Genomic DNA, 25,901 nt, shown 5'->3' on the forward strand with positions numbered 1-25,901 from the left:
AATATGGGCTATAGTTTAGAGAAGAATACAACATGTTAATTTTTATATAATTTCATTCCATGAAGAAGGGCCAAAAATCTCTTGATACTTTTCTGCTGATCTTGCAGATTCACACTTTGCCATAATAACTGCCTGTTTCTTTTGATACATGTACACATAATTTTGTTTCTGAACAAAATTAAGGGTAATTTTAAGGGTAAACAGCCATCATAGCACCCTTTTTTTTTTTTTCAGAATATCTAACTCATAGAAAAGTTCATCTTTCACCATTTAACTATTTTTATCAGAAATAATTTGCAAATTATTTTTATCAGAAAAACACAGAATCTTGGATTTGCTGTTCGAGCCTCTTTTGAGCCTCCTTTAATGTCAACAGTTCCCCTGTGTGCATAGCAGGCCAGTTAACTCTGTCACTCTCTGCTTCTGTTGCTTTTGTCTGGTGTTTGCTCATGAAGTTTAGGGTCACATCTGTGATGCTGTGACAGGCAGGACTGTGCTCACTGAAGTGCAGAGCTCGTGGAGCCCTATGCTGTTCTTTCCTTGTCATTGGCCACGCTAACTGTAAGGTGACTTTCCCAGAGGCCCTACTGTGTAGTTTTTCCTGGGCTGGGTGTCATGAGCAATGTGTAGATTTTGCAAGGCAATGTTCGTAATTCATTGTCTGTCACTGCACACTTTTCTCTGGGAAGCACTGCTGGCCTGTTCTGTCATTAGGACCCTGAGCCAATGCACGTCCTCTCCGCAGGCATGCCGGATGAGCAGAGAGAAGGGCTCCAGGAAGAGCTAATCGACATCATCCTCCTTGTCTTGGATCGCAACCCTCAGCTCCACTACTACCAGGGCTACCATGACATCGTGGTCACATTTCTGCTGGTGGTGGGGGAGAGGCTGGCAACATCCCTGGTAGAAAAATTGTCTACCCACCACCTCAGGTACCTTGTGCATCTGGTATCATGCCAGGATGGAGGTCACTCCTCAGCCTCCTAGGACAGACAGATGTCTGAATAGTTTGAGCCCACACCATTGACCAGCCCTAAGCTCAGTGTTGGACCTGACCACTTGCACTGACTGAATTGTCTTCCTGCAGGGATTTCATGGATCCCACAATGGACAACACCAAGCACATCCTAAATTATCTGATGCCCATCATTGACCAAGTGAGCCCAGAGCTCCATGACTTCATGCAGAGGTGAGTCTACACTAGTGTACACAAGACCCACGGCAACCCTGCTCCTTGCTCTTCTGGGTTTCTGTTTCTTCACAAACCTAGCATGTAGGGATACAGCTCAGGGCTTTAAGAGCTTGCATTTGGTGGGTATGTCATAAATTCTCAACACGAGTAAAGGCAAAGCTACCTGTGATGCCACCTGCCTGTAGTGAAGCACTTGGAAGGTACAAACAGAAGGGTTCAAGGCCAGGGACTAAAGAGATGGCTCAGTAGTTATAGGCCCTTACTGCACTTGAAGAGTAGCAGAGTGCAGTTATGACAGCCTGTAACTCCAGCTCTAGGGGATTCAACACCTTCCTACACCTTCTTCTAGTTTCCCTAGGCACCTATACACCTATACACCATGCACACAGAGTAGCACACATACGCAGAAAAGTAAAATTTTCTTTTCCCATAAGTTTTTATTTTTTGAGAAGGGGTCTTGCTCTGTAGTCTCAGCCAGATAGGAACTCATATAGAGATCCTCTGCTTTCTCAATGCTACCACACCCAGTGGTAAAAATAACTCTAGACCAACCTTGGTTCTATAATGACTTTGAAGCCAATCTTAGACTCGTGGGGGTCGGGGGAGCAACAAGCTGGGCAGTGGTGTGTATGACAGTGGCAGAACAGGCAGATCTCTTGAGTTGGAGGCCAGCCTGGTCTAGATACTGAGTTCTAAGCCATTCAAGGCTGCATAGTGAAACCCTGTTTCAAAAACAGTAGCAACAAAGAAGTTTTTTTAAAGTAAAAACAAAACAAACAGAAGGGATAGAAAAATGGCTTAGAAGTTAAGAGTACTTACTGCCCTGGCAGAAGACCTGGGTACAGTTCACAGCACCCATATCAGGTGACTTGAAACTGTTCTTTATTTATTTGTTTGTTTTTTTTCGAGACAGGGTTTCTCTGTGTGTAGCACTGGCTATCCTGGAACTCACTCTGTAGACCAAGCTGGCCTCGAACTCAGAAATCCACCTGCCTCTGCCTCCTGAGTGCTGGGATAAAAGGCGTGCGCCACCACACCCGGCCCTCACAACTGTTCTTAACTGTAGTTCTAAAGTGTCCAACACCCTCTGGCCTGTGCAGGTGTCTGTGTGGTATACATAAACTCAGCACAGCCACACGTACATATATAAAGATAATAAATAAATCCTTTTTTTAAAGATATACTTTCACATGTATGTATGCTTTGCCTCTGTGCCTGGTGCTCAAGGAGGAGACCACAGTGCTCCTCTCTGAGAGTGGCTGCTCCTTGTTCTCAGAGGGAGGTTGGTTGTGCATGAGAAAAGTACCCAGGAAGGTGAGGCAGCGCTCTACCAGGGAGCTCCTTCCCCCATCCTCAGAGGGCTTTATTTTTTTGGTTTGGTTTTGGGTTTGGGTTTGTTGTTTTTTGTTTTTGTTTTTGTTTTTTTTTGGTTTTCCGAGACAGGGTTTCTCTGTGTAGCCCTGGCTGTCCTGGAACTCACTTTGTAGACCAGGCTTTTAGGGGGTTTTTTTATGTTTTTTTTTGTTTTGTTTTGTTTTTTCGAGACAGGGTTTCTCAGTAGCCCTGGCTGTCCTGGAACTCACTCTGTAGACCAGGCTGGCCTCGAACTCAGAAATCCGCCTGCCTCTGCCTCCCAAGTGCTGGGATTAAAGGCGTGCGCCACCACGCCCGGTTGGTTTTTAGTTTTTGAGACAGGGTTTCTCTGTGCAGCCCTGGCTGTCCTGGAACTCACTCTGTAGGCCAGGGTGGCCTTGAGTGCAAAGATCTATTTGCCTCTGCCTGCCACTCTTCCCCCCCCTCAGGGAATACAGGAGTGTGTCGTCACCACCTGGCTTCGTGGTACATTTTTGAGACTCTGTTTTTAAAGAAGATTCTGAGTTCCTAAGTGGTGTAATTTCCCAAGGAAGTAGTGTCCTTCCAGATACTTCTTCACTGTCAGCTCGTGACCAAGGCTCAGTGAAAGGGAAGGGGTGAGCTGACGGATACCTAACTTCTGATTTTCTTTGTTCCTAGTGCTGAGGTGGGGACCATCTTTGCCCTCAGCTGGCTTATCACCTGGTTTGGGCACGTCCTGATGGACTTCAGGCACGTTGTGAGGTTATACGACTTCTTCCTGGCCTGCCACCCACTCATGCCCATTTACTTTGCAGCTGTGGTAGGTACACACTGGGAGGCAGTGACTAGGTGCACTGTGAACCCATCCAGCTTGATCAGTGATCTTGAAGGGGATGGTAGAGCCTAGGCTGGTGGCCCATTCCCTAGTCTGAAAAGTGTTAGGAAATGTTAAGCAACTGTCCTCACTTAAGAGACTTGAGACCCTTCAAAGCACCAGAGTGCCATGTAACTGTCAGTGACTACTGTTACCTCCTGGAACTCTAGCTAGTAGACATCACTAAGGGCACAGCCGGTGGGTCAATGTGCCTGCTAGAGGCAGGCCTGGTGAAAGGCTTAAAAGAGTGGCTCTTGGAAGAGTGTGGGGTTCATGCCCAAAAGGGCTGAGTGGAGAGTGGCCCTTTAGCAGCTGTAAACATTAGCTCTGCTGTCAGGAGGATGTCAAAGGGATGGCTCTGTCAGGCTTTTCTGAGGCTGCTCAGTCTCCTGAGACCCATTTCTTCTTTCTAAAAGAATGTCAGTTTATTTCAAGACTTGTCAGAGGACTTAATGAAAATTGAGTAGCCTTTCACATTATAGATGGAGTGGGACACAGCATTTGCCAAACCTGTCTGTATCTAAGACGTGTGTGTGTGTATGTATAGAGAGAGACAGGTGTGTCCAGTGTGTGTGTGTGTGTGTGTGTGTGGAGAGAGACAGAGAGAGAGAGAAAGAGAGAGAGAGTGTGTGTGTGAGTGAGTAGGGGAGAGACAAGTGTCCAGTCTGGTGCCTGATTCAAAGCCTGCCTTCCCTAGATCGTGCTGTACCGGGAGCAGGAAGTCCTGGACTGTGACTGTGACATGGCCTCTGTCCACCACCTGTTGTCCCAGATCCCTCAGGACCTGCCCTATGAGACGCTCATCAGCAGAGCAGGAGACCTCTTTGTTCAGTTTCCCCCTTCTGAACTTGCAAGGGAGGCAGCTGCTCAGCAGGAGGCTGAGAGGTGAGGTGGGCGAGCTGTGGCCGCTGCAGTGGGGAAATCAGACCATCCCTGGAGGGTCTACTTGTCTAGAGGGTTCTTCTCTGCAGGCCATATAGATCTCTACCAGAGAGCATGCTGAGCAATGGCCTGCTCAGTGTCTTCTGCCCCTCTGTGCTACCTTCTGCTTCTTTCCACAGAACCGCAGCCTCTACTTTCAAAGACTTTGAGCTGGCATCAACTCAGCAGAGGCCAGATATGGTGCTGCGGCAGCGGTTTCGGGGACTTCTGAGGCCTGAGGCGCGAACAAAAGATGTCCTGACCAAACCAAGGACCAACCGCTTTGTGAAACTGGCAGTGATGGGGCTGACGGTGGCCCTCGGAGCAGCAGCACTAGCAGTGGTGAAGAGCGCCCTAGAGTGGGCCCCTAAGTTCCAGCTGCAGCTGTTCCCCTAAACTCAGCTCAGGCAGCTACTTCCTCACCCAGGGCACCAAGCTCTCCCCATTTCCAGAAGGAGGGTGAAGTTGCTGTGATTAAAGGGTTTCTGTCAGGGGTGTTCTGTCTGCCACCCTTGGCAGCTTGTCTTTTGGCTTTGATGGCTGGTGGCAGAGGTGCCTGACACTGGCTTTCGGACCTGAGTGCTCTCTGCACCTCTCCTGTTGAAAAGTGGCTCTGGAGCACCTGGCTACCCAAGTCACTGCCTAAAACGTTGGACCCAGAGATGCCCCTCTTATAGCACCATGTGTCTTGAGTATCTTTAGACAAGCAGGCAGGATGGTCCAGTCTTGGAATGAAAGTGAGGGGAGAAAACTCTATCTAGCCTGGGAGCCAGCTGGACCCTCTTAAAAGCGGCCATATTAGCTGGTCAGAATCAGAGATAGACTGGAGCTGGGTTCTAATTAAATTTTTATGATCCCAGCCTAGAGCTCACATGCAGAGGAACGTTAATCACAGGTGTTGCCTGTGTCTCCCTGTTCTTTCTCCTCTACAAGCCACATAACAAAACCTACAGAGACATTTTTAATACTGTTTTTATGATTGTATACTACACCTAACATAGCAAGTACTCTTCACTTTAAAAAAAATTACTCATGTGTGTGTGCAGTGCCCACGGAGGCCACAACGGGCTTCAGGTTTCCTGCAGCCTGATGTGCGTGTGTACAGTGCCCACAGAGGCCACAGGCGGGCGCTGGGGTATGAATGCCAGGCCTCTGGTGAAGCAGCAGTAAGTGCTCTTAACTGCTGAGCCATTTCTCCAGCCTCTTTCATAGTTCCTTCATGAGAGAAGCTGTCAGAGCATTGAGTTTCTACTGGACTAACAGTTATTCCTTTTTTGGAGGGGAATAGAACCCAGGGCCTTGCACATGGAAGCAAAAGTGTTCTACCACTGCGCTGCCCTAGCTTTGTTTTTTTTTTGTTTTTTTTCCATTTTTAGTTTTGAGACAGGGTCTACCTAAATTATCCAGGCTGGCCTTGAACTTTTGATCCTCCTGCCATGGCTCCCAATTATCCTGGATGACAGGATTGCACATGAGATACTCTCCCTGCTCAGTTTAGCCAAAGTTGTTTGTGAACACTCCCAGACCCCACAGTGCCACTTCCTGACTCGCTTTCCTTATTTTCCTCTTCTTACCCACCTTGGCCTGTCTTCCGCTGCTGGTCTCAGGCTGGGAATGTCCTTGGGAACTTGCCAGCATGTAGACAGGGTTTGGCAGGAACCGCACACCACCAGCCTCACTGTACCTGGACTCCTCGAGGAGAGGTGTACAGGATCCATGGGATCACTTGGTCTTCCTAGGATGGCTTTGTTAAAAGTGAAGCCAGCTGTGTTTTATAGCACCTGGCTTGAAAACAAAAGTGCCTTTTGCTGCTTTAGGGTGTGTAGTGGGAAGCTCGTTTCCTTCTTTCCTGGGCACTCTTCTCCAGTCCTGCCATGTCCACACCCCACACGTCCCCTGCCCATCCCCTTGTCTCCTGTGCCCATTGTATGCAGTGGGACACTCTGCATGCTGGGCAGCCACGAAGCCAGAGTCTATAGGAGGTGTCCTGGCTGAGTTACATAAAGCACTTTAAGTCAAGCCGGAGTGGTAGGTAAGTCCTCTGCACAGGAGCCTTGCCTTGGGTGAGTGATTCACTGGGATTCATTCAGGACAAAGGAGAAGTTTCCAGGATCCAGAGTGATGAGGTGACAGATATTATTGGTCTACCCCGGGGGCTTATCATCTATGCCTCTAGCCTGCTTGAAGACTGTAGGAAGCTTGCTGGCTGAGGGAAGGGCATGAGCTCAGGGTCCAAGCCACTGTTCTGCATCCAAGCAAGCAGGTGGCACTGGCTTGTGAGGAGCTGAAGAGCGGTCTGTGCCCCTAACAGGACTCCCCTGCCACTGAGAAGAAAGCATTGTCAATTTACCTTCAGGTATTTACTTACTCTGTAAAAAATATGTGTAGATGTTTTGTACAGAGCCCTGTATGAAATAAACACCCTTATGTGATTCCTAATCACTTGTCTTTGTGTCACCACTGCTTGCCTGGATATGGACCTGGTGAGTCTCAGATACTCGGCCTGCGGTCTGTTGGCTGGTCAGCCTTGGCTGGCAGGACAGTGATCCTTTCCAGCTACGTTTCACACACAGGTGTAATCAATTTAGGGCAAAAGTCCTGGTTCTAGCAGCCAACGAGGACTAAGCTAGCTACTTCCCTAGTTTGATTCCCAACTTAAGACATAAGTAGTGAGAAGCAGTTTAGTCAGCAGCACATGGAACAAAGGTTCAGAGACCTGAACTTATCTTTGGGGTTCAAGGTTTTGTTTAGGACATGTTTATGACAAGGGCCTATCTGCCTTCAGCCTTTCAAGGAAAGAGCTAGATTAGGTGGGCAGACACATGATTAACATGCCCAAGCAGAGGCAAACCGGAGACTGACCCAAAAATCAAGGCTCGGACTTCAGGTTTTAATCCCTTTGTGGGCACAGTAAGGATTTTTAGCAAAGGCATTTTTCTGTTTTCCAATTATGTGTTAAGTGTCTGCAGGTGTCCTTAGAGGTCAGAAGATGGGAGTTCAGGTGTGAGAAACTGAACTTGGGTCCTCTTGTAAGAGAATTATATTCTCAGACACTGAGTTGTCTCTTTAGCAGCAAAGATGTTTTTCTAAGTACCAGTCATACGGGAAGTGTGGGCCATTGTATTGTACCTGCTGTGGACACCATCACAACTAGGTGACAGGTACAGGACGTGTCTAGAGTGCTCTGGCTTATTTTGCTTTGCAGGCTTTTAACTCATAAGGCTAGCACTTGGATTTGAGCCTGTTTTGAAAGGTACCCCAGCCCATCATGACTAGTTTCTGTCTACTGAGAAACACCTGAGAGCTGCCTCGGCTTCTAGCCTAGCTGGTTCTCAACCTGTCTGTCACGACCTCTTGGGCAAACCCGTCTCCAAAAACACTGACATTATGGTTCATAACAGCAAAGTTACGGTTATTAAGTAGGAATGAAAATAATTTTATGGATGGGGTCACCACAACATGAACTGTATTAGAGGGTCTCCCCATTAGGAAGGTTGAGAACCACTGGTCTAGTCTCTAAACAGTTCTACTACTGGCAGTAAGAGTGTGCAATAGCAGCCGGGCGTGGTGGCACACGCCTTTAATCCCAGCACTTGGGAGGCAGAGGCAGGCGGATTTCTGAGTTCGAGGCCAGCCTGGTCTACAAAGTGAGTGCCAGGACAGCCAGGGCTACACAGAGAAACCCTGTCTCGAAAAACCAAAAAAAAGAGTGTGCAGTAGCTGGGCCCCTACTTTTCTGCCTTTGCCTGCAGAGAAACCAGCCAGCTGCTTCTGGGTGGGCATTTGTTGATCCTTGCTCTGTCCACAATAGGATACCAGCCTTTGATGTCCTTTAACATGGCAACTGTGAACCTCAAAGGGCCAGGGCCCGACCTCCAGTTGCAGAGGGTTAAAGAGAAGTCTTGAGTGGCAAAAGTTCTAAGCAGCTGAGGACATAAGGACCAAACACAAAGGACAAGTGGGGTTTTGTTACCTGGGTAATAAAGGAAGGATATGTGTATAGCAAGTCTTGGTCAGGCCAAGCTTGGTGCATGTCTCTTTTCCCAATACCATGGAGGCCAAGGCAGGAAAAACGACTGCCACAAGTTCAAGGAAAACCTGGGCTACATCAACCTTATATCTAAAATCAAAGCAATCCTTCACAGTCCAGGGGCCTTTCTGAGCCCACTGAGGCTGTAGGTCCATCCAAGGATACATACTCCAGGATGTAGACACCCTGGAAAAGCTACCTGCCCTAGCATCTGGAGTGAGTTTTGACCACGGGCTTACTGTTAAGGCTCACATTGTGGGAAGACAGAGATACTCAATCTCAGAGGAGCTGAATGGGCCGGAGTGGAGAGAAACCACCAGACCAGACATCACAGCATGGCGCTTCCATCTTGCCTCTGCTCTTAAAGCAGAAAGGACTGCTTGGTTTCAGCAGTTTCAGAAACTCCTCTGCTCTTCTCCTTAGATACCCAGAGGGAGCAGCCAAGCCTTTCTTCCCAGCCTCCAGCTGCTGCCTTGACCTCCCTCCCTAGCATCCCTCTAAGCTTCAAGCCCTTCTCGATAAATTTCCCCAGTCTGGGCTAATACTGCCCAAGCAACCTTGTCCCAAGAGTTGGGCATGGTGGTGCCAGCTCTGCTACAGGGGTCCCAGAGCTGAGCCAGCCTTATTCCCCCAACCACCAGAACCAACAGATCACCTCCAGGTTCTGTTCCAAGCTCTCCAGAGCTCACCATCCTGCTTGTGTGGTACCCAGCCTAGGACATTGTTCCCTCAAGCATGACACCTTTCCCTTCTGGGAAAATCACTTTAATTCACTTAAAGAGGAGGATGCAGAGCTGAACCCCACGGGCTGTTTCCTGACCTACCAATCTACCTGAGCCTTGGATGAATTCACATCAGCTTTAAGAAGTGCCCAGAAAGCCAACAAGGCAAAGGATGAGGCTGTGGGTCCTCAGGGAGCAAGCTCAGGGAAAACAGTCACTCAGAGCACTAGCCAGCCAGGCCTTAGGCCAAGGCTGTGTTTAATTAAGGCTGGTGGCTAGTAAGGGTCGGGTGGCTAGTGCAGGGCCATGAGGTCTGGGCAGCCACCCCTTGAAGCAACAGAGGCAGTGCAACTGACATCAGCTCAGCTGGGTCCTTGTAACACAGCAATCAGACTGCAGTACAGCTCAGGCTTTCTCCCTTACCAAGCCTAAAGGTATGGTGGCCAAACCAGGTCAGTCCCTGGCCTAGCCCTGTTCAGTGCTATACATGTGGGGCTGGGTCAGTATGAGAGCCACCATCGTCGACTTAGTGGCAGTTTTGACAGCTTGGGTGGCATGGAATCCCATTGACCCGGCAGCGGCAGCCACCACTGGTGTCCCCTGGGCCCTAAAGGATAGAGAAAAGAGGGTATCAGGTTGGTAAAAACAGGCTATGCCCCAAAGTCACTCTATCAGCCCAAGGCAGGGCCCATCTAAAGGTGCAGTGAGGTTGCCAAAAGCCCTCCTGCAAAGAACAGCCTCAGCAACCTCAGGGAGGTAGTCATGAAGGCCTTTAACCCCATCCCAACCTCTCCAGCACCCTTAAACTCCACGGTCTTCCCCAGGCCAGAGAGAGAAAGGGATCTAGCCGTAGGTGGACCAGCACCCAGGCAGAAGGAAAATGTACAGTGCCTCTGGGTCCACCAGCACTGACTGCCACCACCCAGGCACTCACAGCCTGTGACTCGCATCCACAGAGCACTTCTCTACTTCTTGTGTCTGGCAATCCGAGACAGGCCCTGGCAAAGATGTGCCAGAGGGAGGGACTGGCAAGCCTCCTTCCAACTCCAGGCTGACCTTGACTTATTCTCCCCTCAAGCAGAACAGCAGGCTTTGCTGCACAGGCCAGGTCAAAGCCTGACAGACCTTAGCCCCCGCAGAAGCACAGAGGCAGGAGCAGGGGGTTGGTGCTCCAGAACTATTTTCGTGTCTCTCTGCACTTCCAAACAGTAGCGTTTGAGAACCTCCAAACAATGTTTAGATGTAAAAAATTCTTAACCCTTAAACCTATAATCTCCAGCACTCAGAAGGCTGAGGCAGGAGGACTGCCACAAATCCCAAAGCAACCCAGGCTACAGAGTGCAAAGCAGTATTAAACAGTATTAAAAAAATAAATAAGCCAGGCAATGGTGGCACATGTCTGTAATCCCAGCACTTGGGAGACAAAGGCAGGTGGATCTCTGTATTTACAGCCACCCTGGTCTGTTCCAGAGAAACGCTGTCTCAAAAAAATAAAAATAAAATCTGAGCATATGCTCGCGCTCTCTCTCTTCTCTCTTTTCTTCTCTCTCTCTCTTCCCCCCCCCATCCCCCTTCTCCTTCTCCCTCCTGCTCTCTCTCTAGCACGCACACATGGGTGCACAAACAATAAAAAACAAAGTTAAGCCAGGCAACAGTAGCACATTCCTTTAATCCCAGTACCTTGGGGGGAAGAGGCAGATGACTCTCTGATTTGGAGGATAGCCTGGTCTACATTATGAGACCCTGACTCAAAATTAAATATTTAAATAACAATCTTTCCTCTTGGGCTATACATGGTAGGCTGGACTGAGTTCATAGCTGAAGTACTGCGTCCCACTCCAGTTACTAACCTCCCTCAGCTCTCCAGTACCCTGAAGACTCACCCCCGGGCCCCAGCGTGGGCCCTTGGTGACCCAGCAGATCTCAGTGTGGCAGACTGTACAGCGGATCCAGTCACAGCCGTCCTTCTTCTGCACCACAATCCGGCACTGTGGGCAGTGCATGGCCTCGCCCTGCTGCAGCATCACCTGGGGAGGGGAGCTACTGAGGCCCTGGCCTTGTTCTCTGCAGTGTACACTCCCTCAGCCTGGCAGCGCTAGCCACCACTTCGTTACAGAGGGCTCCCCAACCCAGACTCTTCCTTCAGTTCCATACATGACACCCTACGGAAGTCACACCCTGCAATGGGGGTTTGACCAGGAGGAAGTCTTGGCCTCCAAGAACATGTGACCTTAGTCCTTCCTCAGAAGCATCCACGACATTTGTCCCCAGGCCCTTGCCAAGACTGCCTTACCTTTAGCATCTCTGTCGTCTGCCGGGCAGCCACATCATTCTGAGCCCGCAGGGCCAGGTCGTCTTGGTATTCCCTGCAATTCATGCGCTCATGGATGGCCTGGAGGGCAAGAAGCTCTTGAGTGAGACATTCCCCAAGGGCTCAAGCTGTGATGAGCAGAAGGGGCCCAACCCCAGCAATGAGTGCCATCAGTGAAAGCCCTCACTTAGAAAGCCTATACCCATTTTACAGAAGACGCAGGGTTCAGGAAGGGGGAGCCAGGACCATCAGTAGTAGGAGCCTAATATAAATCCCATTTTAGATGCTGATGGGTATTGTAACCCCTAAAGCAGCTCTCCACTAGGCTCAGACTGCAGCCCCTGCAGCTGCCACAGACAGTCCTAGCAAGGCCCAGCTAGACGGTCCCTGTCTCACCTTGCAGAGCAGGCAGTTGACACGGGTGCACACAGGACAGGTGAACTCGTTGACATCATCCTCAAAGAAACACCAGCCCCTGCAGTCGGGGGTCTTGCAGTGGTAGCTCAAGGTGCTTCGGTTCTCTGCGATGGACACACCCAGATCCAGGAAACGCTGGTAGTCCTCAGGGGACAGGAGCTGCACATACACAGCTTTGCTGCTGGGGTTCAGGATACCCAGCAGATGCCCTCCTCCTATCAAATGGTCTCAGGAAACCAAGCACTTCAACCCTGTCCCAAGCTCCTCTTCCCCCACCTATGCAGTTTTTTGGGGGGTTGGGGGGACAGGGACAAGGTTTCATGTAATAAATGCTGGCCTTTAACAACTGGAGGGTCTCTACTTCCCAAGGGCTGGCATTACAGGTGAGCTATAATACACAACTCAAGCTCTGTTCTTCACAGAGCCCCTTGAGCACTTAAAACCTCCACTTAGACAGTCCAAATGGCACAAACCTATCATCCTAGCACCTGGGAAGCTGTGGCAAGAAGTGGGCGAAGCTGACAGTGCACAGTCATGGTGACTATAAAGCTTAAGTGACAGTGCCTCAGAAGTCCTAGCTAAGGACTTAACTGTGGACAAACAGCCAACAGTTCAAATTTAATGAGGAAACCGGACACGAGTGACGGGGGACAAAGGGGTTCAATTCCTATCTATCTGGGAGTCATGAAACCCAGTCCTTTGAAGGCTGAGACAGAAGGGTCATTCAGAGTTCAAGGCCAGCCTGGACTATATATATAGCAAGACCTGTCTCAAAGGCAAATCAGTATCCAGGTACACTGCACTCTACAATGTGGCAACATCCTAGACCTGACCATCTTCTGGTGCCTCTGCTCCACACAGAAGCAGAGCTAGGGAGCTGCACCTCCCAGCAGGGAAAGCTAAGCTGAGAGGAGAGGCAGAGAAGGCGTGTCAATGAGAGCTGAGATGCTCCTTAAAGGAGCCTTGGCAAACAGCAAAGTGAGTCAGTGGGAGACCCAGGCCTCTGCTCTGTATGTTAGCTGGGTGGTGCTTATGGAAGTTACGTATGGCAAAACTCACATACCTGTACACCTAGAAGGTATACATTCTGTCTTGTGTGAACCACAATAAATGATGTTTACCTCAAAACCTCAGAATTCCAGCCTGGAACCAATGAAATGGCATGGCAGGCAAGGGTGCTTGCTGCCAAATCTGCCGACCTGAATTTGAACTCTGAGAAGCACATGGTTGAAAAGACAGAATTGATTCCGGCTAATTGTCCTCTGAACTCCATACATGCTGGGTGTGTTACACACTTGATACATACACAAGAAAATGCAACTATAAAAGAAACATATGGGGTGGGTAGTAGTACCTGCCTTTAACCATGCACTCAGGAGGCAATGTCAAGTGATCTGTGTGAGTTAAGCCAACCAAGACTGTTAGATAGTGAAACCTTGTCCCAAAACAACTACAACAGAAGTCATCTGCCAAGAAAGAGGGAAACAGGACAAAATGCTACTAGAGGATGTCAGGATGTCTAGGGCTCACAGAGTTGAAGGTGTTTTTTTCTCTTTTATTTCTATTACCTGCCACTTATTGAAAGCACCACCACCAGACCGCTCTACGGACACCTGTTTCCTCTTGCTGCCACACCTGAGGCTTGAGTCAGGGCCTGAGGACAGACATCTAGGGTGTCCTGCATGCAATCCTTATATAAATATGGCCTTCTCGGGAAACCTCTGAGCCAGTGACAAGAGCTAGTTACAGGTCTCTCCAGACCTGTAAGGATACCTCAGCAATGCCCAGGACTGACCCACTCAGAAGCCTCCAGACAAGGTTAAAACACAGCTGCTTGGAATATAGAATTGAAATTCCCCAAGTTCTACTCTCTCAGATCCCCTTCCCACCTCAGAAGGGCCCCTTGGGCTAGAGAATCGTTTCATAATATTTTGGGAGACTTCAGAAGTCAGAGGAGACGGGGGTGATGGGAAGGAAGGGGGGGAAATCTGTGCGTGCCTGGAGTCTGCCATCTGGATCCTGGCCACTGCCATCCTTTTTTAAGCCTACGGTAGAACTCAGGTGCTGCGAGTGCTGTATTCGACCTACTAGCCCTTAGCTTTGTAAAACACCCGAGCTATCTGATTCAAGCTGGCCTCAAGCTCTTCTTTCACCTGATGCTTCAGCAGTGCTGAGATGACAGGGTGGACTGTCATACTAACCCTTGAATGGCCACATCACCACAGGATGTCACCCGAATGGTTCATGTTGGCCCCTACAGGGAATCGGCCTGAGCATGTAGTCCGCACTGATAAACAGGGTTACAGCTGACCAGTCTTTGCACGCTTACTGTTGTGTCTGAAACACTGAAACCTCACTAACCACTACCATGTGATAGGCCTGTACAGCCTACATGTGCAGGGGACTGCAGTAGACGGCTCTTCTAGAGAAGGCCATCATGAACCATCTCACACCACTGAGCAGATAATCCAGGATCCAACTCTGAAATTCAGACACCCCAGCTCCACCCAGTGAAGCACAGCCTTGCACTTTACAAACCACAGAGTCTTGGGACACCAGGCCTGGAGTGAGTGGCTACAAAGCAAAAGCAGTTGACACAGCAGCTGCACACGCCTGCACACACTAGCAGATGTCACCTGTGGTTCTGATAGCGGACAAAGGGCAGAGGCTGAGTCTGCCATAAGGTCACACAGCGAAGCCGCAGCCACAGCTCCCACCCACTGTAACTGCAGCCCTTGCTGCACTGGTGATGAAGCTAAAGCAGCTGAGGTTTCACCTAACCCGCCCCCACCGTCACCCCCAGCTGCCCTGCGTAGGCCCCAGGCCCTCCCAATGAACTCTTGGGTGATGTCTGCTGGGGAGGCAAAGAGCTGATGCGCTTGAGCAGCGCCTGAGCAGTGCCTGTTGCAAGCTCCAGGCCAGTTCCCAGGGCTCAGAACGCCTTTCCACCCACAGCCTTACCGCCCGGATCTCTCTCTCCAGCAGCTTGCCGGGGCATGAGTAGGTGCTGTCAATGAAGGGGCAAGACACCTCCGCCTCCTGGCTGTTTCGGATGGTGCCCTGCAGGCACTCCCTGGGCAGGGGAGGGTGGCAGTTAGGCTCGTGCCAACCTTCGCAGGGACTCCGGCCCTCGGATAGGAGGGCCTGATCCCGGGGCCCTTCCTTCCCATTCCTCTCAGCCCACCACCAAGGGCCCCACGCTTCTATTCACCCCACCATCCCTGTGGCTCTGGTCTGGGGCACTGGCATCCCTGCCCAGGGGACTGCAGTAACCTCCTCCTTGGCCTCTGCCTCTACCCAGTCCAAGTGCCACTGCCCAGTACTGCAGCAGTGCCACCCAAAGGGGACCAGACCGACTGCTGCTTGGAGCGTGTCACCTGCACAGGCACAACTATCCTGTCCCACAATACCCACCATCCCTCTGCTTCCTGGTCTCACAGGCAGCTTTCCAGCCTCTACTCCAGCATGACTTTTGAGGGGTTCCATCCCACAAGGCACACAGCCTAGTTACTTAGCCTGTGGTGCCGTATACATTAACACAGACTGCACACTGGAACACAAGCTAGAAGGGGCACTCCACCAGGGTCCACCATGGTGAATGAATAATACTTCCCCAGCTCGGGAAAGCCGACGCAGAGGGCAGAATGCTGTGGGCTGTTAGGGGGAGCTAGAACGACACCTGTTTCATTTCTGAATTCCCTGCAAGCTGTGTGGCTTGGCAACATGGGTGCTTGGATTCTCTGAGCCTAGTCTGTCTTTCTTTTTTTTTGATTTTGGAGACAAGGTCTCAAACAGCCCTGGCTGGCTTTGAACTCACTATACAGCCGAAGCTAGTCTTGAACGTCTGATCCTCTTGCCTCCAGCTCCTGAGAGCTGGGATTTCAGGCATAAGCCACAATAACTCTTGCATAAACAGTGTTTTGTGGGCATCCAATGAGATAAGGAACAAGGCCACAGACATTTTACTCTGGCAACACTGTCACTGGGTGGGAGTGGGGCCGCACCTGCAGAAGGTGTGCAGACACTCACGCAGCACCACGGCCTCGCCGGGTGCCAGCACTGAGTAGCACACAGGGCACTCAGTAGGTTCGGTGTTCAGCACCAGGCTCCTCTGCTCCAGCTGCACGTGCTGCAGGTAGTTCCCCTCCTGCTGCTGCTGTTTCCGCTGGGCACATGGGCAGGGCGGGGCCACCAGGAGGGTCAGGGTCTCAGTTGGTCAGATAAGAAGTGGGACAAGGTTGGGGTAGGATGGGGGCACCAAGGTAGTAGTGGGCTGGGAATATGGGCAGGCCAAGAGAGCTGGGAAGGGCTACAGCAGAGTAAGAAGCCAGACGGGGGGGACAAGGATGAGGGGACAAGGACAGTAGAAAAAGACAAGGTTCAGGGTACAAGAGGAAGTGGAGGGGGAGGGGGTCCACAGGGCTCAAACTCCGGAAAAGCAGGGCAGTGCTGGAGGAGTGGTCAAGGCTGGGGACAGAGTGAGGCTGGAGAAAGCTTGCTAGGTATGGGGTTGTGGTCAAGGTGGAGCAGGCTACACTGACCCCAAAGGGAATGACGGAGGGCAGAGCATGCTCTCGGAGGGGGAGCACCAGAGTGGGGTGTCCACAGAATCAGTGTTTATGATGGAACTGACTACTCTAGGGAAATGAGAGCGGACAGAGTCACTCCCAAGCAGCACAAGAAGGTGATGGATGCGAGAGGAAGGGACAGGAGGTGGAGTATGTATCTAACAGGAGCCAGGGTGAGGTTACAGGCCATGGGGGTAGGATCTGACTGACTGGGGAATAGCACACTTAAGAGTCACAGATGAAGCACGGCTGAGGATGCTTGTGTACATGGCGGGAGGGGGTGTCAAAGCGAGGACGCAGAGCAGGTGAAAAGCCTAGCTGTGCATCACAACCAGAGAGTGAGCATCAGCCAGAGAACTGGCCTCAGAGAGAGGCAGCTCTCAGTCAAGGCCAAGGTTATGGCTTAGCAGTGTGGTCACGAGGTGAGTGGCACAGCAGTATGCAGGTGGTTTTTTTCTGGCTCAGGCCTTCCTCAAACAGCCTTCAGGTGCCTGTCCCTGGACCTGTGTGCCCACCTGCTGGTACTGGCGCAGCGCCTCCTCCTCGCCGGCCAGGCGTGCTCGCTCTTCCTCGTCAGGCTGGTATGAAGCAGGTATCTGGTAGGTCTCAGGCCTTGCACGACAGCACATCTCACACCCAGGCCGTGTGGGTTTGTTGATGAAAGTGCAGCCAGGGCACTGCCAGCCCACCTGGGTGCAGACGGGCTGTGAGCTCGGCTGTTGAGCTTGACAGGGAGGGCAGGGCACAGGTGCCCACAAAGTAAGGCAGCTTACCGGTGGTGACTCCGGTTCTGCATCTGGCTGTCCCGGCTCCTGGTTGATCCTGGGCTTCGGAAGGACAGGTTCCAGGGGCCCCCGTGACTGAAGGGTGAGATCCTTGAAGCCCAAATCTGCAGAAGGAGTCATGTGTGGCATCTAGGTAACCACATGCTGAGCTGGCCAGACACAACCCACCTCGAGTCAACTCCCAACTCCACAGTGTTTCTAGACCCCTCCCAAAGGAGAGCCAGCCTCTGTCCAACCACCCACTGCTGCAGGCTAGGTGGGAAGCCATAGTCCAGGAATACATTTGGGGGTATGGTGGGGGTAGGGCTATAGTTTGAAAAGTAAGATACCTACCACTTGGGATACCCCAAGTCTAAGGCTTTACTTCACTTTACCCATAACTGGCTTCATGAGCTCTGTCCCGTTTAAGAGGAGCCCCCAAGCACGGACTCCACCATGCTGAAATGCCCACCACGGAGAAAGAGGACTGAACACGATAACCAGGAATCAAAGGGGATCAGGGCTGGGAGGGACTGAGATGTGGCAGCTGAATGCCATATCTTTTGCCACCAAGGACACTGGTTGGACAACTGGCAAAAACCCAAACGAGACTGACTATACTTGTGTCAATGTCAACCAGAGAGAGGGCTCAGTGGGCAAAGCCACTTGCCACCAAGCCTGATGACCTGAGTTTGAGCCCTTGGACCACACAGTGAAAAGAGAATTGGCTCCTGCAAGTTGTCGTCCTTCCTTCCCATATACTCTGTGGCACATGCATGGCTACACACATACACACACACACACACACACACAGAGAGAGAGAGAGAGAGAGAGAGAGAGAGAGAGAAACAAGCAAANACACAGAGAGAGAGAGAGAGAGAGAGAGAGAGAGAGAGAAACAAGCAAACAAATAAATGTAATCTTTAAATTATTTACTTACTTTGTGAGGAGGTTGTTGGTTTTTGGTTTTTTTGTTTTGTTTTTTTCCAAGACATGGTTTCTGATAAAGTTTTGGCTGCCCTGGAATTCATTATGTAGACCAGGGTGGCCTTGAGCTCAAAGACCTGCCTACCTCTGCCTCTTAAGTGCTAGGATTAAAGGCATGTGCCACTATGCCCAGCCCAAAAAATGCAATTTTTTAAAAATTAAAAAAAAAAAAACAGACGGATTTCTGAGTTCGAGGCCAGCCTGGTCTACAGAGTGAGTTTCAGGACAATCAGGGCTACACAGAGAAACCCTGTCTCGAAAAATCCAAAAAAAAAAAAAAAGTCTATTCTTCATTGATGTTAATTTCCTGCACTGAAGGGTAAAGCAGGAAAATTACCTTTCTTTTTAAGAAACTACACAAGTATTCAGGGGAGGAAGAGCCTACTTATAGTTACTTCTAAAATGTCTCCAAAGACTCTGCACCCGGAAAATGAACAACAACAACAACAAAAAAAAAAAAACCACAAAACAGCAGCCAGGCAGCAGTGGCAGAGCCTTTATTCCCAGCACTCAGGAGGCAGAGGCAGGCGGCAGATCTCCGAGTTCAAGGCCAGTTTGGTCTATAGTGTGAGTTCCAGGATAGCCATGGACAGCTATACAGAGAAACCCAGTCTTGAAAAAAACAAAAAACAAAACAAAGAAGGAAAATGTTTCTCTGTACAACTCTCCCACTTTTCTACAGGTCTAAAATACTGCAGTAAAAGCAACCATACTATACCTTAGTTATCTCACCAACATACAGACAGAAACACAGAAAACTGAGGGACAGACAGAAACAGCAGTGAGCTTGTCTCAGCTCACACGGCTAGCAAATGCCAGGCCAGGACTAAACGGCCCCTCCCTTCATGCCAGCTATGCCCAAGAGTTCTATGGAGAGCTCCCTCCCCCATCTGACATCCTCGTTCATGGACAGGGCCCTCCAGCACATCGCTGACAGAAAAGACTTCACCTTCCAACATTCGCAGCTGCCGCTGCCGCTGCAGCTCTTGCGGGTTGAGTGACGTGTTGCGGGCTGACAGCAGGTAGAGATAGGCACCGTCTCCATTCCGCCGAATGCCGTGTGAATGCAAGGTCTCCTGGTCTCGTGCCAGCCTCTGTCCAACCACCCACTGCTGCAGGCTAGGTGGGAAGCCATAGTCCAGGAATACCTTTGGGGGTGCAGTGGGGGTGAGGTTACAGTTTGAAAAGTAAAATATCTACCACTACACTCACATTTGATCCCAGGTGGAGGCGCTGTTTTCTGAGACCGTGGAACTGTTGCTGGGGAGGCCTGGCTAGTGTAGGTGGGCCCCGAAAGCTGGCTTTGAAGGTTAGAGTTTACCCTGTTTTGGCCCCAGCTCTTTACTCCTTGGCCTTATGAAAAGCCACAACTGAGGTCTAGCACAGCAGTGGTGCGGACCTTTAATCCCAGAACTCAGGAGGCAGAGGCAGGTGGATCGCTTTAAATTAGAGACCAGCCTGATCTACAAAGTAAGTTCCAGGCCACCAGAGTTGCTTAGTGAAACTCTATCTACAAAAGGAGAGAGAGGAAGGCTGGAGAGAAGCCTAGTGAGTCAGAACACTTGCTCGTGCAGGACCTGGGATCACCTTCCAGCACACACAAGGTGACTCACAATCGTCCACAACCCCAGTGCCACAGGATACAACCGGCAGACACATGGAACAACACTCGCATGCAGGCAACCATTCATATACATAAAGTTAAATATGTAACTCTAAAAAACATTTAAGGGGGATAAGAAATAAACAAAACAAAACAAAACAAAACCCTGCAGTCGCAAGTTCCTGACCCCTAGATGGAGTTTCTCAAGCACAGCCTTGCTGCTGCGATGCACAATATCCTGGACTGTGAGGCAAAAATGAACCTCTCCTCCCTCCACCTTTACTCACCATGTCCTTAAGGGAGGCCACTGTCATATCCGGGCGTACTGTGAGCCAAATGGTGACGGTGTGCATGTAGGCATCCTCCACACTCACACAGAGCCTGTGGAAAACAAGGGGAGGTAAGGATTGGGGGCTGCTGGCAGCGGACAGTTCAAGTCTGCACATGTGCAGAGGCTATCTGCTGGTTAGAATTTTTGTCAACATATACAAGTTAGAAAAGAAAGTATCAATTGAAAAAATGTCTCCATCAAATTGGCCTGTCGGCAAGCCTGTGGGACATTTTCGATCCTTTTTAAAATTCAAATTTTTAAAAGATTTATTTCCTGTGTTTGAGTGACTGCCTGCACAAACACATCCACACCACTTGCTACCTGGTGCCTGTGCAAATCAAAAGAGGATGTCAGACTCCCGGGAATCTGAGTTGCAAAGAATAGTGAGCCACCACGTGGGTGCTGAGAACCAAACCTGGGGCTTCCAGAGAGTAGCAAGCACTCTTAACTGCTGAGTGACATCTCCAGCTGGGCTGGGGCCAGTGCCACCTCTGAGCAGATGGCCCTGGGTTGTATTAAAAAGCAATCTGGGGGGCTGGTGAGATGGCTCAGTGGGTAAGAGCACCCGACTGCTCTTCCAAAGGTCCGGAGTTCAAATCCCAGCAACCACATGGTGGCTCACAACCATCCGTAATGAGATCTGACGCCCTCTTCTGGTGTGTCTTAAGACAGCTACAGTGTACTCACATATAATAAATAAATAAATCTTTAAAAAATAAAAAAAAAATTAAAAAAAAAAATAAAAAAATAAAAAGCAATCTGAAGCCGGGCACTTGGGAAGCTTAGGCAGGCGGATTTCTGAGTTCAAAGCCAGCCTGGTCTACAAAAGTGAGTTCCAGGACAGCCAGGGCTACACAGAGAAACCCTGTCTCGAACCGCCCCCCCTCCCCACAAAAAAAAAAAAAAGCAATCTGAGCAAGCCTGGAAGAGCAGAAGCGGCATTCCTCCACAGACTCGGCTTCAGTTCCTGTCTCCGGGTTCCTGACCCCACCTCCCTCAGTGATAGAATAGAAGCTGGGATGCATTAGCCAGGCTTTTTCCTTCCCAAGCTGCTTCCGGTCGTGGTGTTTATTCCAATAGAAAACAAAAGAGAACAACCTGCACGGACAGTCCACACTGGGAGAATCTCTCTGAATCTCCACCCAACAGGAAGCACTGCCTATGCTCTGTGCTGGCTCACAGGAGCTGAAGGAACAGCAGTACTGGGGATGAGCCAGGGCCTTGCACTAGGGGAATGTTCTACAGCTGAACTGGGCCTCAGCCCCTTATTATTCATGTGTTTTATGTGTGTGAGTACACTGTTGCTGTCTTCAGACACACCAGGAGGAGGTATCAGATCCAATTACGGATGGTTGTGAGCCACCATGTGGTTGCTAGACATTGAACTCAAGACCTCTGGAAGAGCAGTCTACTCTCTTAACCATGGAACTATCTCTCCAACCCAGAAGTTTTTTGTTTCTGTTTTGTTGTTGTTTGTCTTGATATATATTTTCTAGCCCTTTATTTTTATTTTGAGACAGGGTCAGTAAATTGCCAAGGCAGGCTTTGAACTTGTCATCTACCTGTTTCAGCCTCCCAAGAAGCTGTCACCAAGTCGGGCAAATTCTTTTGTAGGGGAAAGGGAGATTCTTTTGGTTTTGGTTTGGTTTGGTTTGAAACAGGGTCTCATGTAAGGCTGGTCCTGAACTCCCTCTCAAGCTGAAGATGCCCTTGAACTTCCGATCCTCTATTCCAATGTCTAAGTGTTGGGATTATGGTCTGCTCTGGCTGCACCTGTTCCTCTCTTCTGCCCAACGAGCAACATCTGGTGTTGAACATACACCTGACATTAGTCATTTAATCCTTTCCAGCAGCCTGAGGCAGGCCCGGCCATATCCTTTTCCAGATACACACATACTATGGTAGCCATGCTGCAGGAGCAATCAGTAACTGCCAGAGCGACTTAAGTCCAAACTGCATCATTCCAAACCATGTCTAACTTTACTTCTGGTGCTGGGCACTAAATGAAGAGCCTCATACGCCAGGCAATCACTCCACCACCGAGGGCATGCGTTCTTACTCTAGTCTATAAGCATCAGTTTTCTCGGGGATCTGCAAGCTTATTTTGTTCTTCGGTTTGTTTTGAGCCAGGATCTCACTATGCAGCCTAGACTAGCCATCCTCCTCCTCCTACCTCAGCCTTCCAAGTGCCACCTAGCATTACAGATGTGTGCCACCATGCCTGGCTCCTGAAACATTGCTGAAAGACCAAAAAGCAAGAAAAATTAGAATGCAAATGAAGAACTGAGCTGAACCCCAAGGAAAACAGATAACCTATGCCACTGGACCCAGGTCCAGCCTTCTGAGACCTGGGAGGGCCATGGGAAACAGTGTATCATCTGAGCAAAGACAGCCAGGTCAGGCAGTGCATACCCACGATCCCAGCCTCGGGAAGATGATTTCTGCAGGAGGATAGCCCCAAGTTCCAGGTGGCCTACATAAAAAACCCTTGTCTCAGCAGCGCCTGTTCTGAAAAACGCTCCAGGAAGTACCCAAGAAGCTCTTCCAGAAAATGATTTGCTTTTTTGTCAGATCTCACTATTTAGCACTGCCTGGTCTGGAATGGACCATGTCAAACAGGTTGACCTCTAACTCAGAGAGTCACCTGTCTCTGCCTCTTGAATGCCGGGATTCTAGGAATATACCACATGTCCGAGGCAGGAAAATGATTCTGATACGCAACTATTGGTAAAGAATAAATAAATAAATAAACAAACATACAAAGACTCAAAGTTGTCTGTCTATGTTTTCATAGGAGAGGGGTTTTCGTTGTCTGGGTGTTCTTGTGAGACATGGTTACACGTATTCAGGATGGCTCTGAAACTCCTGATCCTCCTGCCTCTACCACCCAAGTATTGGGATTACAGGTGTGCACCACCACACTGGGCTAAGACCATATTCTTAATCTTCAAACTATCTTAGGAGTTTGGAAACAAAAGCTTACAAGCTTTACACTCTATTACTCTGCCATGAGGAGCAACTCCATAGTAACAAATACTAACCATAGCAACCTGTGGGTCCTGACTAACTCTTTCACAGGGGTTGCCTAAGACCATCAGAAAACAGATGTTTACATTATAATTCATAACGGTGGCAAAAACAGTTATGAAGTAGCAACAAAAATAATTTATGGTTGGGGGTCACCAAACATGAGGACCTGTCCGAAAGGGTCCATAGCATCAGAAACACTGCCATTAAGGAAGGCTACACATGTTCAGAACCAAAGAGGGGGAAATTATGGAAGCCTTGTAGTAACAAAGCAAAATCTATAAGTTACTATATTACCAGGTTTGTTACTTTGTACCTGTAACGCCAATATTTCCAAAATAAAACTGTCCTGAGTTGAAAGCTAGCCATGGCTACACAGTGATTTACAGGTTGACTGGGATTACAGAGTAAGACTTAGTCTCTAAAAACAAGGGGTAAATTAAAAATTAAAATACTGGTTGAAGAGCTGTCTCGATGGGTGAAAGCGCTTGCCCGTGCTAGCGGGCCTCCAGATCCTATTGTGGGAAGGACAGAACTGTCTCCTTAAAGTTGCTCTGACTTCAACACATTTGAGGAATAAACCCCATGCTTGCTTCTAGAGGCAGACACTAACTCTGGAGGATCTGCATGGCCCCTGCACCAAAGGACACCTATTGTGCAGGGTCCTCTTAAAAGAAAAAAATAAACCCCAGCACAGCCTACCCCATAGCTCACAGCTGATGAGCGAGCGACTAGGCTTTGAAGCGCAATCTCCTACAAGAGAACCTGCCTGTGAGGGCCTGGGTTTGATCCCCAATACTGCAGGGCGGAAAACAGATAACCTGTGCACAGGCAGTCAAGAGGCCTCCAGTCCCCTTTAATGCAAGGCACACTCACCTGATGTCCTGTGTTGGGGAGACCTCGGGTTTTACTTGCACCCTGAGGGGCACCCTCTGTTCTGCCAGCCAGGTGGCATACTTGATAGCAGCCTGTTCATCTCCGCCAGCCACTGCCCGGGCAAGGCTCAGGGCCATCTCCTCTGCTGAAGGTCGGCAGAGAGCAAGCAGGTTAGCATCAGTTTATGTGGGGAGGCTGGAGAGGTGACCCTTGGTGCTTGCTTTGTCTTGCTTCTCTAGTGACTGACTGTATCTTCTGCACATGGCTATGTTAAAAGTTCTTTATGTTTATGGGGGAGGTGATTTTTCCGGTCCTCACTCCTCTGTACCCTGGGCTCATGGAGTCCTCCCTCCCCTGTACCCTCTTTCCTCCATGCTCACAGAGTCCTCATACTTCCATTCATTTATCTGACAAGCATTTCTTGAGCTCTCCTGTATGCCACCCACTATTCCAGAAAGGAGACTCTTTTAACAGCAGTTAAGTCGAAGAGCGTTCTTCTCCTTATAAAACTCTTTAAGTTCAACAAGAAAATAGAAAATTAAAACTTGATGAGAAAATCAGACTGTGGTCCATTCTAGTCATAACTGAGTAAGGAGGTCAGGGGAGACCTCTAGGAGGTAAGGGAAACTGAGGCCTTAAAGAGTGGTTGCTGGGCATTTCAATATCCCAGATTGTGGGCAAAGGCCTTGGGCAAGTAGTGGTTGGGACAAAACAGAAAAGCCATGTACTAGAGGCATAGCTCAGAAATAGAGCATTTGCCTAGCATGCATGAAGACCCGGGTTCAATCCCCAGTAGTAGACAGAAGAGTTGGTGGGAGTTGGACGCAAAAAAAAAAAAAAAAAAAAAAAAGGGAGATCCAGGCAAGGTTTCCAGCAAACAGAACAGTGGCATTATCGGAGTTCCCCCAATTCTGGGTGAAAGGGCCAGGGGGAGGGATGGATGTTCCCCTCTCGGTCCTACTCCGGACAACTTAAGTTTGTTTTCCTAACAACCAGGAGCTCTCCAACTCCGTTCACAGAGTCTCCGACCCCTATTTTTGCACTGACTAGGCCTAGGGTCCACTTCCACCAGCTGCAATCGGTGCCCACCTTTCTTGGTCTTCTCGTCCATCTGGCCTGGCTGCGCCCATCCCCTCAGACAGGGCTGCTGCTTCCGGAAAACGCTACTTTGGGGTAACCTGGGAGAGAGCGGGAGGGTAGAAGCGACTCAGCCCTAGCCGGCCTCGTGCGTGTGTCCCAGTCCGCACTCGGGCAGCATCACACTGCCCAGGGTCCGAGGCCGGGTACTGGGAACCAATGGGGCCCCGCGAGGGACACAGACAGCGAAGGAGGCCCCGGGCCAAGTCTGCAAAGGGCGATGAGTAACCACGACCCAAAAGCGAGGGACGGAGGGAGGCCAGCCAGCCAGCCGGCCCGGGCGCCCTAGCGTCCGGAACCCCAGCCCGGAGGCTCGCGCTACCCGGAAGACAGCGCGAGCAGCGTCCCCGGAAGAGAAAGTGAAAGTGGCAGTCCCGGAAGTGCTGCAGACTGAACGCAAAACTGTCTCCTCACCCGAGACTGTGCAGGGTCACCAACCGTGGCAGACCTCTAGACTGTTCCTGGCACTTGCGCGCCACACATGGTTGGGCGGACCAGAGTCACTTGGTCTAGGAGCCCATGATCTCCCCTGGGCCGACCACTAACCCAAGGCAGCGCCTAGCTCTGGGAGGGCGGGGCTAGGGGCTAGTCTGTGGGCGGGGCTAGAGGCGGGGCCTAGAGGGCGAGATATAGGATTGGCTTCTTTGCCCTCTGGTCTCCTTGGCTTGCACTCCTGGAAAGCTATCCTTGCGAGCGTCGCGTCCACGCGTGTTAAGCCTACAGGCTCACAGAGTTGCCAACACACCTATAGGTAGCCCCGGTTCTTGGCCTTCATGCACTTGAGGAAACAGAGGGCTTGAATGTTT

The 25,901-nt window shown here is 50.1% G+C and overlaps 2 protein-coding genes across 3 annotated transcripts in view; one reads left to right on the plus strand and one right to left on the minus strand.

Moving 5' to 3' along the window:
• The window catches only part of Tbc1d20 (TBC1 domain family member 20), a 20,689-nt gene extending 13,928 nt beyond the window's left edge, over positions 1 to 6,761 (plus strand). The window contains exons 4-8 of the mRNA XM_021153487.1: positions 746 to 932; positions 1,088 to 1,189; positions 3,206 to 3,347; positions 4,099 to 4,286; positions 4,463 to 6,761. Of these exons, the coding sequence (XP_021009146.1) occupies positions 746 to 932; positions 1,088 to 1,189; positions 3,206 to 3,347; positions 4,099 to 4,286; positions 4,463 to 4,718 (875 nt within the window). The 3' untranslated portion in view covers positions 4,719 to 6,761. The remainder of the gene's footprint in view (positions 1 to 745; positions 933 to 1,087; positions 1,190 to 3,205; positions 3,348 to 4,098; positions 4,287 to 4,462) is intronic.
• Positions 6,762 to 9,101: 2,340 nt separating this feature from the next.
• Rbck1 (RANBP2-type and C3HC4-type zinc finger containing 1) lies at positions 9,102 to 25,645 on the minus strand. 2 transcript variants are annotated; one of them, XM_021150148.2, is made up of 13 exons: positions 25,510 to 25,645; positions 25,048 to 25,136; positions 23,959 to 24,103; positions 20,012 to 20,105; positions 19,071 to 19,269; positions 17,144 to 17,259; positions 16,886 to 17,059; positions 15,807 to 15,967; positions 14,764 to 14,875; positions 11,782 to 11,961; positions 11,368 to 11,466; positions 10,958 to 11,101; positions 9,102 to 9,681 (listed from the first exon to the last, which is right to left on the minus strand). In XM_021150148.2, the coding sequence occupies exons 2-13, from the start codon at positions 25,067 to 25,069 to the stop codon at positions 9,601 to 9,603; spliced, it is 1,527 nt and encodes a 508-aa protein (XP_021005807.1). In that variant the 5' UTR covers positions 25,070 to 25,136; positions 25,510 to 25,645; the 3' UTR covers positions 9,102 to 9,600. The 2 variants fall into 2 exon arrangements, with proteins under 2 accessions (XP_021005807.1, XP_029330104.1); XM_029474244.1 differs by lacking the exon at positions 25,510 to 25,645 and having other exon boundaries at positions 23,959 to 24,100; positions 25,048 to 25,442.
• Between the last annotated feature and the right edge of the window lie 256 nt (positions 25,646 to 25,901).

The sequence above is a fragment of the Mus caroli genome, chromosome 2 (assembly GCF_900094665.2).
Source record: "Mus caroli chromosome 2, CAROLI_EIJ_v1.1, whole genome shotgun sequence".
NCBI classification, from domain to species: domain Eukaryota; kingdom Metazoa; phylum Chordata; class Mammalia; order Rodentia; family Muridae; genus Mus; species Mus caroli.

Coding starts and splice junctions, on each gene's coding strand:
- Rbck1 (XM_021150148.2), bottom strand. CDS start 25,069: ATGGACGAGAAGACCAAGAAAG. Junction 20,106..23,958: donor TCCCCAACACAGGACATCAG/GTGAGTGTGCCT, acceptor TGTTTTCCACAG/GCTCTGTGTGAGTGTGGAGG. Junction 17,260..19,070: donor GCAGCTGCGAATGTTGGAAG/GTGAAGTCTTTT, acceptor CTCCTTCTGCAG/ATTTGGGCTTCAAGGATCTC.